The sequence below is a fragment of the Sorex fumeus genome, unplaced genomic scaffold, assembly GCF_029834395.1.
Source record: "Sorex fumeus unplaced genomic scaffold, SorFum_2.1 ptg000098l, whole genome shotgun sequence".
Classification (NCBI taxonomy): Eukaryota; Metazoa; Chordata; class Mammalia; order Eulipotyphla; family Soricidae; genus Sorex; species Sorex fumeus.
In genome coordinates, this window is record NW_026606155.1 from 22820290 (window position 1) to 22832902 (window position 12613).

Sequence of the window (12613 nt, forward strand, 5' to 3'; positions counted from 1 at the left end):
ATAACACAGAGCTTCTGGTGATGTTCATTTCTGATATCAACTACTATGAATAAGGAGAAGAAGACACTACAAACATGTTCTCCAGTCACCATCTTGCTGCCATTGCATGACAAATACAACTTATCAACATGCAGCAGAGCTGAACTTTCTGAAATCTTAGGACTATTCAACGGGTTTGGAATGACACACACCCACGTTTAAAACAAAAAGAAGAATGATAGGAGCCATGGTGGTGGCTGGTCCTGGAGGTCTTTGGCTGCCATGCTGAGACCACTCTCCGTACACATGAAGGTACTGGCAGAGGGACAAAGCCACGCGGGTTCCGGGGCCGAGATCTCCAAGCCTACTCTCACTGGGGCCGAGCATCCTCCACCCAGATCCTCCAATTCCAGTAGGCGGGGGTCACACCCACCAACTGGCCCCCTGGCGCCATGTAATCCCATCAACGGCCAAGACTCAGAGACTATAAAAACCAGCTCCCGGAACCGCGCGGCCGCGCGACATCTTATTATGACATCTTATTATCTCATTCCTACTTTGGACAAACTGGCAGGCTACCAAATGCAGCCTGCCCACACGGCAGAGTCTGGCAAACTCCCCGTGGTGTACCCAATATGCCAAATACCAGTAACAATGATGGGTCTCATTCTCCTAAAGAGCCTTGAATAAAATCTCAGGGCTAGGATGAAGGAGACGTTACTGGGGCCTGCTCGAGGCAATCGACGAATAACAGGATGATTTGTGATTTGTGTGTGTGTGTGTGTGTGTGTGTGTGTGTGTGTAAAAATACATGTGAATATGTGCTATATGCAGTTACTACAGAACCAAAACTCCCCAGCAGCCTCCAATCTGGTCAGAGGAAGCAATTTTTTTGTTGTTGTTTTGGGTGGAGGACCACACCAAAGATGCTCAGGACTTACTCTTGGCTTTGCACTCAGGGATCACTCCTGGGGGAACATTTGGGATGCCATGGATTGAACCAGAGTTGGCCACATTCAAGGCAAGCACCCTACCTGCTGTACTATCAGTCCAGCCCCCAAAGTAAGCAATTTTAAACAAGATACTTGGCATCTATGCCTCTCTTGCCTTTTATCACTCATTTTATAGTTATATCCATATATCCATATTGAATACAACTAATCTCTTGGACTTTTTGGATAACTTAGGAAAGACATACACAATAAAGAGGCCAAGACTTCAACAACAGCACCACCACTCAATTCACTAGGTTGTGTAACTCTGAAGTCACACCAGGTTTATAAGATGACAAGCCCACAAAGTGATCAAAGTCAACATGAGCCAGAAAGACAAGGCAAACTAAACCTAAATGCAAAGAAATGGAAGGACAAAACCACGTGCAAGGCTTATGCATTCCTACAGCTTCCTTGAAAAACAAAACCAGCAGGTACATATTCTAATTGTATTCTATGCAAGAACAGAAAAATAAGACCTCTCTAGCTAGAATGACAACCCCCATCTTCTCCATTTGCCACAGTAGCAATACTGAGGTCAGAAGAGTAAGGGTCACTCACAGGTGTGCCCAAACTTTACCTCTATTTTCACTGTCTTCACTATCTTTTCTTCTCTTCTTTCCCCATTCTCATCTAATTCATTTCCCTTAACTCAGAGCAGTTTCTATCTGCTTTGTTGATCTGTCCACTAATTACTTCTTCTTTCCTCTCTAATTCATAGGTTCTTTGCACTGGTTGCTTTCTTTCACCCTTAGAGACAAGATTAAATCTTCTTTCTTTAGAAATGTATTTCTTCTTACCTGCTTTCACCCAGGACCAAGATAAACTTTGAGGTAGTAGCTAATGCTTACAACATCCCTTCTCTACCACTCACCTGCCAAATGCCCACAGCCCCACTTCCATGGTAGCTCCAGCAACAGCAAAATGCAGACTTTCTGTCCTTTTGGATTACTGTTCAGGTCTTATCATTCTTCTAACATGGCTCTCTTAAATTCCAATAAAAATGTCTAGGGCAGGATCTGGAGTAATGGTAGGGGTCTTACAACATCTTCTTCGCAAGTCATGAGCTCAAATCCCTGATGCTCAGGTACACTAAGAGCAGTCTGGCAGCTGTTGTCTACAACCCCAGGCAATGCAAGAGATTTCCAGCCACACCAAAGCCTGGTGTGTCTATGTAAGAGTGATCCCTGAGTGCAGAGCCAGGGATAGAAACCTTACAGCAGAACCTCAGTGAGCGTTCCCATCAGAAGCAATGGGGGTCAGAAGGCAGTGGGTCAACAAGACTTATTCTCAGGTTGGAAAGAACCACCAACTAAGTATCTATGCTGAACAAAACCATCTCTCAAAAAGGACAAATTAAATTGCATAATGGGTTGGAGCGATAGCACAGTGATAGGGTATTTGCCGTCCACATGGCCAACCTGGTCGACCCGAGTTCGATTCCTCCGCCCCTCTTAGAGAGCCCAGCAAGCTACCAAGAGTATCTTGCCCGCACAGCAAAGCCTGGCAAGCTCCCCATGATGTATTCAATATGCCAAACAGTAACAAGTCTCACAATGGAGACATTACTGGGCCCGCTTGAGCAAATCAATGAACAACAGGAGGACAGTGACAGTGACAATTGTTACAGTAGCAGAATTTGGTATATATACCAAAAGTCACTACAGTGTACACTGCAAGAGGGAAGAGGGACTGTCTATGAACTACAGTTCTTTATTGAGCAGGACTTACCTGCAATATATAAATATATAGAATAAGGGCTCATTAACCCTTGACTAATAAATTTTACTTATTTAACTCCAACAATGGCCAGGATCCAGAGATCATCACACTCAGCTCCTGGGAGAGAACAAGACAGAGTCTCCTACCCTATGCCTGACTGTCTCCACCAGGGCCCAACAGCTGAAGACCACCGAGGCCCAGCCAAGGCCATGCTGAGAGCACTCTCCACACACTTGGATGAGCCTCACGCATAAAAGAACTGACAGAGGAACCCAGGTGTGTGGGACCCGGGGCTGAGATCTCCAAGCCTGTACAGTTTGGGACTGGACCTGCCAGTAACTAGACAGTTACACCCACCAACTGCCGTGTAACTCCAACAATGGCCAGGATCCAGAGATCATCACACTCAGCTCCCGGAAGCATCCGCGGCCGCGCGACATCTTATCATCTCATTCCTAATTCGGTCAAACTGGCAGGCTACCAAATGTAACATGCCCACACGGCAGAGTCTGGCAAACTCCCCGTGGTATACCCAATATGCCAAATACCAGTAACAATGATGGGTCTCATTCTCCTAACTCTGAAAAAGCCTTGAATATGGCACTTTAAAAAAAAAAAAAATCTCAGGGCTAGGACGAAGAAGACGTTACTGGCACCTGCTCGAGGCAATCGACGAACAACAGGGTGGTCGTGATCGTGATCGTGAATTCTACTTATATATTTATCATAGGAACCATGATTTATAAAGCTTTCCATAATGGAGTTTTCAGGCATTCAATGTTCCATCTTCAAACCCATCACCAGTGTCAGGGTCCCTCCATCAATGACCCAAGGTTCCCTTCCTCTCTCCTCCCTACTTCCTAAGCAAAAACTGCTTTTTCTTTTTTTTTGGGGGGGGGGGGTGGTGGGGGAGTGGCACACCAGTGATGCTCAGGGCTTACTCTAGGCTCTGCACTCAGAAATCATTCCTGGGATGTGATGGGATGCCAGGAATCGGACGCAGTCTGCCACATGGAAGGCAAATGCCTTACCCACTGTGCTAAAGCATGGGCCCACAAATTATCATTTAAAAAAAAAACAACTTTACTACCTCAATATCAGACATGAATCCATAAGGTACATAGAGGAAAATGTAGGCAGAACCCTCCATGACATTGAAACTGAAAGCATCTTTAAGGATGAAACACCACTGACCAAGCAAATGGAAGCAAACATAAACAAATGGAACTACATCAAACTAAGATGCTTCTACACTTCAAAAGAAACAGTGACCAAAATACAGAGAGAGCCCATAGAATGGGAAAGAATATTTACCCAATACACATCTGATAAAGGATTAATATCCAGGATATACAAGACAGAACTGTACAAGAAAAAAAACTCCAACTCCATCAAAAAATGGGGAGAAGAAATGAACAGAAGCTTCCTCAAAAAAGAAATACAAATGGCCAAAAGACCTATGTGATCCACACCATGTGGAAAAGACACATTTCCACACCACTAGTCATCAGAGAGATGCAAATCAAAACAACAATGAGCTATCATCTCACATCACAGAGACTGGCACACATTCAAAAGAACAAAAGCAACCAGTGCTGGCATGGATGTGGGGATAAAGGAATGCTCTTTCACTGTTTGTGGGAATGCCAATTGGTCCAGCCTTTCTAGAAAACAATATGCATAGTCCTTCAAAAACTAGAAATTGAGCTTCCATATGATCCCACAATACCACTTCTGGGAATATATCCCAAAGGTGCAAAAAAGCACAGCAGAAATGACATCTGTACCTATATGTTCATTGCAGCACTGTTCACACTAGCTAAACTCTTGAAAGTGTCCTAGAACAAGTGTCCTAGAACAGATGACTGGTAAAAAAAACTTTGATATACCTACACAATGAAATACTACACAGCTGTTAGGAGAGATGAAATCATGAAATTTGCTTTATTATAAGTGGACAGACACAGAGTATCATGCTAAGTTAAATGAGTCAAAAAAAGAGGGACAGACATAGAAGAACTGCACTCATTTGTGGAGTATAAAATAACATGAGACTGACACCCAAGGACAGTAGATACAGGGCCAGGAAGATTGCTCCATAGTTGGAAGCCTGCCTCATGAGCGGAGGGGAGAAAACAGCTGGAATAGTGAAGGGACCACTAAGAAAATGATGGTTGGAGGAATTGGTCGGGATGCGAGATGTGTGCTGAAAGTAGATAATGGACCAAACATAATAACTTCTCAGTATCTGTGTTTCAAACCATAATGCCCAAGAGTAGAGAGAGAATATGGGAAATACTGTCTGCCATAGAGGCATTGGGAGGGTGGGAAAGTGGGGGTATACCGGGGATATTGGTGGTGGGAATGTGTACTAGTGGAGGGATGGGTGTTTGATCATTGTGACTGTAACTCAAACATGAAAGCTTGTAACTATCTCACAGTGATTCAATAAAAAAAAAAAAAAAAACTTTACTTATTATAGTTTGGGTCACATGTTATTATATAACAAGTGTTGATTCTTATGGGTTTTTTCTTTTTTTTGCTTTTTGGGTCACACCCGGCGATGCTCAGGGGTTACTCCTGGCTCATGCACTCAGGAATTGCTCCTGATGATGCTCGGGGGACCATATGGGATGCTGGGAATTGAACCTGTGTTGGCCATGTTGGCTGTGTGCAAGGCAAACGCCTTACCTGCTGTGCTATCGCTCCAGCCCAATTCTTATGGTTTTGATGTACATAGTAACCTCATTTCTAAACCACCAAAATCTCTAAGACCCTGGATCAATGTCTTTACATTATAGGATCCAACATATGTTGTATACATTATACAATCCAACAAATAAGATTTTCATGAGAATACTGGCTTCCCATCTTTAAAAATTTCTTCCATTTCTACTCATACTGAAAACTCTCTTAAGTTCTCAGGTAGAAGATAATAGTTTTGCACTTAAACAGAGATCTATAGAAAGTCCATTAATGCTTCTGGGTAAAATACTATGATAGAGGCATAATTACACAAATTTGAGTTCCTAACAATTTTAAGATTACTTATCTATTATCATTTTGATATACTTACAGGAGTAAATAAGGGCTGGAAACAGAGTTTCATTCCTCTCCTGAGCTGTTTCAACCAGCATTCGAAGTGGGCCTTTTGGACACAAAACAGCCACTAAATCTAGAAAGAGAAAAGAAAAACTTTTATTCACCCAAAATATAGTCTAAACTTGTAAAAGAGTGTGTTTGAGAGGAAATTTGCTTCTACCTCTTCCTCTTTCTTCTCCTCTCTACTAACTATGGGGCCAGGCTGGCTCTTCAAACCCGGGTTCTTCCTTAAACACACATCTCATCTGCTTGTCTATGTTTCTTTGCTTGCTTATTTCCACTCAGGAGAAGTCTGTGTTCTCTCCTGAACACACATTTCCCCTCTTTCTCTCTGCTCACATCTTTCTAGGCAAGTTTTACTCAATAAAAACTACCTCACCGCCCTCTCCTCTCTGGAAAGAAAGATGGCGGCCACATGGGAGCCTTGTGGACAGCAGGCATGAGCCGGGGGAGTGGGGGCGACTAAAACCTCATGGGAAGGGGGGCGTTTTGGTCCGCCCTTCACACCCTACCGAGGCCACCAGTTGCCCCCCACGAGCGGCTCTCCAGCACGGCCACGACTCCAGAGCACAGAAACCAATTTCTTAACTATCTGACTTTCAGTAGAAATACTTCCAGGGTCAATAAGTAAAATAGCAGAAATCCAAAACCAACATATAATTCTTGAACCCAGCTGTAGAAAGCAAATCACTTCACAATGCTTTTTCAGCATGTCTGATTTGGGGGGGGGGGGGGGTAAACTCTAAATAATAGTGGTGAATCTTTTATTGAAACAATGAATCTAATCAAAGCAGATAGAGTGTTAACTAGAATTCATCTGCCCCACAGGGACTGAGAGGGGTGGGGGGTTGGGTTTTATTGGGGTTCTTCATGGTAAAAAATAAGTTTTGGTAAAGGGAAATGTGTTTGATATTTGCATGACTGAGACCTAAACCTGAAAGCTTTGTAACCTTTCCCACGGTGATTCAATAAATAAATTAATTAATTAAAAAAAATTTTAAAAAAATTAAAAAAAAATAAAAACTACCTCAGGGGCCGGAGCGATAGCACAGTGGGTAGTGCATTTGCCTTGCACGTGGCCGACCCAGGTTCGATCCCCAGCATCCCATATGGTCCCCCAAGCACCGCCAGGAGTAATTCCTGAGTGCAAAAGCCAGGAGTAACCCCTGAGCATTGCTGGGTGTGACCCAAAAAGCAAAATAAACAAATAAATATTAAATTAAAAAAAATCTACCTCCTTGTTTCACTGAAAAAACTAACCATATATACATACAAACATAAATTCATACACACACAGATATTGATGACCAGAGATAATATAGTGGTTAAGACACTTGTTTTGCAAATGGCCAAGTCAGGTTTGATCCCAGAAACCATCTATAGTTCTCTGAGCATCACCAGGAGTGATCAAACCAGGAATAAGTAAGCCCTGAACACCACTGGGTATGCCTTCCTGCAAAAGTCCCCCAGCCAATAAAACCCCATATTTTTCAAGTGTAAAAATTTTAATAACAAAACCAAATAATGAATGCTTCCTACAGACCTGGGATATGGCTCAAGTACTAGAGCAAATGTTTTGCATGCATGAAGCACTAGGTATTATTACTGGCACAAATGTCCCTACCCCACCAGGTATCACCATTACAAAAAAACATAGAAATTTCAGGGGGTATGGTGCCACCAGTAGATCAACCTGTACCTGCGGGGTGAGTGCATCAGCAGCCTGATGGAGCCTTCAGGCTTCCTGATACTCCAAAATTGCTGCTGTGCCTTTGGCTAGATCCCAACAACTTGGGACCAAGTTTACCAAGATATTAAATGGCAAAAATTAGGTATGTGGGAGATACACACACACAAACCACCTCTGCCTCAGCTATACAAGCTCATTTACTGGCCTTGCTTCAGAGACCCATAGATAAACCTCGAAAGAGATCAAAAGTCGCAGTTAATCTTGGACCCGCACATGGCTGAACAGACCAGGGCAAATTGGAGGGGGGTGGTTGGTCTGGTGGCCCACCCAAGCAAAGCCCCTGCCAGCTGCTTGCTTCCACAATCCAAAATCCCTGCCATACCCCTGTCCTGACTCCAACATCTCAGGATGGATCTCACCAAGACAAAGTCTGTTGAAAATTTTGGTTTGTGGGTTTTGAGACTAAAATCTCCAGGCTTTCTCAGAATTGGGATGGGCTACCTCCCCCCACTTTCCAATATTCATGGAAACACTGGCAGTTACCTCCAGGAATCAACTCCAGCACCACCCTGTAAGCTCTACTACCAGCTTTGCTTCAGAGACCCATAAATAAATCTCAAAAGAGATCAAAAGCCACAGTTAGGGGCTGGAGCGATAGCACAGCAGGCAGGGCATTTGCTTTGCATGGGGCTGACCCAGGTTTGATTCCCAGTATCCCATATGGTCCCCCTAGCACCGACAGAAGTAATTCCTGAGTGCAGATCCAGGAGTGACCCCAGTGCATTGCTGGGTGAGACCCCAAAATTAAAAAGATTAAAAAAATTTAAAAAAAGAAAGAAAAGCTGCAGTTAATCTCAGACCTGCACCTGAACAGACCAGGATAAATCGGAGGGGGGTAGGTTGGTCTGGTGGCCCACTCAAGCAGAGCCCTCTGCAGCTGCTTGCTTCCACAATCCAAAATCGCTTCCAGACCCTCGGCCTGACTCCACCGTCTCAGGTCAGATCTCAACAAGATATAATCTGTTGAAAAATCCTGGTATGTGGGTTTAGTGACTGAAATCTCCAGGCTTTCTAAGAATTAAGGTGGGCTACGTCCCCCCACCTCCCTACTTCCAGAAGCCTCGGCAGTCACATCCACACCCCAAAGCTGCCACCCAATTGAAAAGTTCCTTTTAGTCTTACTGTCCTGATAAAAATACCAAATGCCCTGAACAAACATCATGACCTCTTAGCATCTGTATTGCAAACCACAATGCACAACAGGAAAAGGAGAGAGAGAGCAAGAAGGAAAGTACCTCCCATGAGGGAGGCTGGGGGGTGAGAGGTGGGAACTGGGGGATGGTGGTGGGGAAACGAAGACATTGGTGGTGGGAAATGTACATTGGTGGAGGGATGGGTGCTAGATCACTGTATGACTGAAACCCAATTATGAATACCTTTGTAATGATCTATCTCACAGATATCCAATTTATAAAAAATTTTAAAAAAAGTTACGTGGAGTTCATGCCCAATTCAATCAGCTTGATCAGTGGCTGAATAGAGAGCAGTACTTCTACACTAAAAATATATATATATATAGAAATTTCAAGCTGGAGAAATGGTATTGGGGGTGGGGTGGAGTGGTTAAGGTGTCTTTCTTATCCGCAGCAGACACTGGTTGGATCCCTAGCATTACATGGTAGCCAGAGAGTAATTCAGAGCTATAGGAATTAAGGCACATACCTTGCATGTAACAAACTCTGCTTCAACCTGCAGCTGCTTATGACCCCCAGAGCATCACTGGGTGCAGCCCTGAAGGCCCCAAGCACTGCTTGAATAGCACAGGTAGTCCTTGGCAACGCAGGACCCAAGCAATACTGCATTCTTAGGCCTCAGCGCTGAACTGCCAGTGCTAGTTGGTGTAGAATAGCCAAGGGCGGGAGCAGGCCTCCTAAGTAACACTTGGGAGACCTCAAATTAAGCAATTTATTTTAAAATTAATTTAGGGGGCTGGAGTGATAGTACAGCAGGCAGGGTGCTTGCCATGCACACGGTTGACCTGGGTTTGATCCCCAGCACCCCATATGGACTCTCCTGAACCCTGCCAGGAGTGATCCCTGGGCACAGAGCTAGGAAAAAGCCCTAAGTACTGCTGGGTGTAGCACATAAACTAACAATAAAAGAGCACTCTCTAATGATAACCTAGTAACTTCTCTGAAAATGTCTCGCTTTTTAGTTTTCATGTAGTGAGAGAACTACACAACCTTATAGCTGGTCTTGGTTTTTCCTGGCTAGGATATGGTGAGCTTTTCAGGAGCCTACCTTTTCAGCAGCTGTATTATACTGGGTGTTAATAAATCTGAATCTCACACTGCCCAGTGAAAGTGATTTATTTATCATTTATTTTGAGGCCACACCCAGCAGTGCTCAGTGCTCAGGGGTGCCAGGGACTAAACCTGGGCTCCAGTATCCAAAGCATGTGGTCCAGTTCTTTGGGCTTCTAGCTCTCCAGCCAGGTTTATTTTTAGTATAGTAAAACTAAGATGACTAACAAAAATTAGTAATCTAATTCTGACTAAGAAAATCAAGCATGTTATGCGTTGGGCACTCTACTAGTGCTTTTATCATATCTCTTTTTTTTTGTTTGTCTTGTTTGTTTTGGAGTCCCACCCAGTAGTGCTTAGGGTTTACTCCAGGATCTGAGCTCAAGGGACCACTCTTGGCAGGGCTCAGGGAACCACAATGGGTACGTCAGATGTGGTGCTAGAGATCAAACCCAGTTCAGGTGCATGCAAGGCAAGCAACTGTACTATCTCATACGCACTGTGCTATTACTCCAGCCCCCATATAGTTTTCTTTTTTTGGGGGGGGTGGGGTGGGGTGGGGAGGGTTTGGACCACATCTGGCAATGCTCAGGGCTTACTCCTGGCTCTGTACTCAGAATTACTCCTGGCAGTGCTCAGGGAACCATATGGATGCCGGGGATTGAACCTGAGTAAACCAAGCACAAGGCAATGCCCTACCCTTTGTACTATCACTCAGGCCCCTTATTCTTAACTCTTACAGCTCTAAGAAGTACTTCTCCTATTTTCCAAATGAGGAAACTGAAGCCTGACTATGAAAGAAAACATCCCTAAGACCACAAAGACTATCAGCAGTAGAGAGAGTATTTGAATGTCTTCTGACCAGATGTCTATGGACTTGTCAATTCATTACTGATTTAAACTAGGAGCAGTTCATTCAGAGACTTTAACATCAAAAGATTGGAAATTGTGGGGCCAGAGTGATAGTACAGCAGGTAGGGCAATTACTTTCCATGTGGCTGACTTGGGTTTGATCCCTAGCACCCTATATGGTCCTCAGAGGCTATCAGGAGTGATCTCTGAGCATAGAGCCAGGAGTAAGCCCTAAGCACTGCCTGATATGCCCCCCCCCCCCGCCAAAAAAAAAACAAAAAAACAAAAACTACCAAAAAGATACTATAGAATAAGAAGGAAAACACAACAGTGAACTATTTCTATGATGAACAAAATGTCTTGGGCTTTACCATATACTGAAATCACAGCCAAGATGAGCCATGCGGTCCATTCTGGGAGGTACTTGATGAACACCAGGGCCATGAGGGCACTGATCATGATGAGATACGCCTGCTGCAGTCGCAGTGGCCCTTTCCAGTGGATAGCAATCATTCCCACCACACCGAAATTGAAGATCAGGAGAGCAACAGTAATGTAGTCCATGGCAACATTGTAAGTTTTAAATACTTCCCTAGAAAAAATTAAGAGAGGTACATAAATAGGTGTGTGTACAATGATTTCCATCAAAACACACTTTTACATATGGTAGCCCCAGGTTCAATCCTTAAACCCGCATGGTCTCCAATATCACCAGAAGTGACTCCTATGTGTCAGGTGTGGCTCCCCGCTGCCCCAAAAACAAAAAAATTTAGTAAGTCCTTTACTAAACACTTCTCTCTTACGTATTTTATCTGGTTTTGTTCTGAGGAGACTCCCTAACAGTGCTGGGGGACTATAGGGACATACCCAGCAGTGCCTGGAAGGCCAGTAATCAAACATAGGCCTTGTGAAGCTAAGCATTCACTTCTGCCCTCTGAGCTATCTCATTTCTCCTGTCTTACATTTTTACAGCTCTTTAATTATAAGCAGGGAATATCCCCATCAATAATAATGAAAATATCCCCATCAATAATAATGATAACCCGTGTTATATAAATTATGACCTATATATGAAATTAACTATAATTCAAGAATACTGAATCAACAAAGTTCATGGTTGGAAGTGAGTTGTAGAACCCAAACAGTTAATTTCAGAAAAGCAGACCAAATATTTCACCACTTACCCCAAGTAAATAAATGAGAAAAAGAACAGCAACAACAAAGATGAAATAATTAGCCAGCCATGAATGACCTAGAAAAGAATCATAATTTAATTAATAGAGCCCACACACTTCCATAATAGTCTAATGTTCTGCTTTAAATAATTTGTTTGTTTTGAGGTCACAGCTGGCTGTGCTCAGGGTTTATTTCTAGCTATGCTCAGGGATCATTCCTGGTGGTGTTCAGGGTAACATGTGATGCCAGGGATCCAACACATATCGGCAGCATGCCACCAAAGCAAGTGTCTTACCTGCTAGACCATCTAAAAATTTTAGCCAGGGAGATGGTCTAGCAGGTAAGACATTTCCTTATGTTTTCCAAATGACCAATATTCCACTTATATGGACAAGTTAACTTTTCGCATATGCACAGAATTTGTGGTATTTTCATCTCATCCTCCCCCAATTATAATTTTTCTATACTGCTAATTCTTTGGGAAATGAATGCAAGTTTACGGAATTAAAGTGTTCCAAGCATGTTCTATGTCAATATGCACTAGCTTAGTAACTTCACAAAAAAAGCTAGACTAATCTTTATCAAGTCTGTAAGTACAATAATTGTTTTAATATGTATTTTTTTCACTAGAGGAAATAAATATACATCTTTCTTCTCTTTACTAGTCATCCGTTATTTCCTTAGAGGCTTCTCTGCTTGGGTTTTACAAATTTGGGGGATTGGGTCTTGGGGTCATAGCCTGTAGCGCTCAGGGGAAACCTCGGCATTGTGTTCAGGAGTGAGTCAAACAGAATTCA

At 43.3% G+C, this 12613-nt stretch overlaps 1 protein-coding gene across 2 annotated transcripts in view; it reads right to left on the minus strand.

Annotated features, from left to right (window-relative positions):
* PSEN1 (presenilin 1) overlaps window positions 1-12613 on the minus strand; it is a 68222-nt gene that overhangs the window by 17510 nt on the left and 38099 nt on the right. For both annotated transcript variants that reach the window (XM_056133797.1, XM_056133798.1), the window contains exons 6-8: window positions 11825-11892; window positions 11012-11232; window positions 5770-5868 (exon numbers count right to left, since the gene is read on the minus strand). In XM_056133797.1, coding sequence (XP_055989772.1) covers window positions 5770-5868; window positions 11012-11232; window positions 11825-11892 — 388 coding nt within the window. The remainder of the gene's footprint in view (window positions 1-5769; window positions 5869-11011; window positions 11233-11824; window positions 11893-12613) is intronic.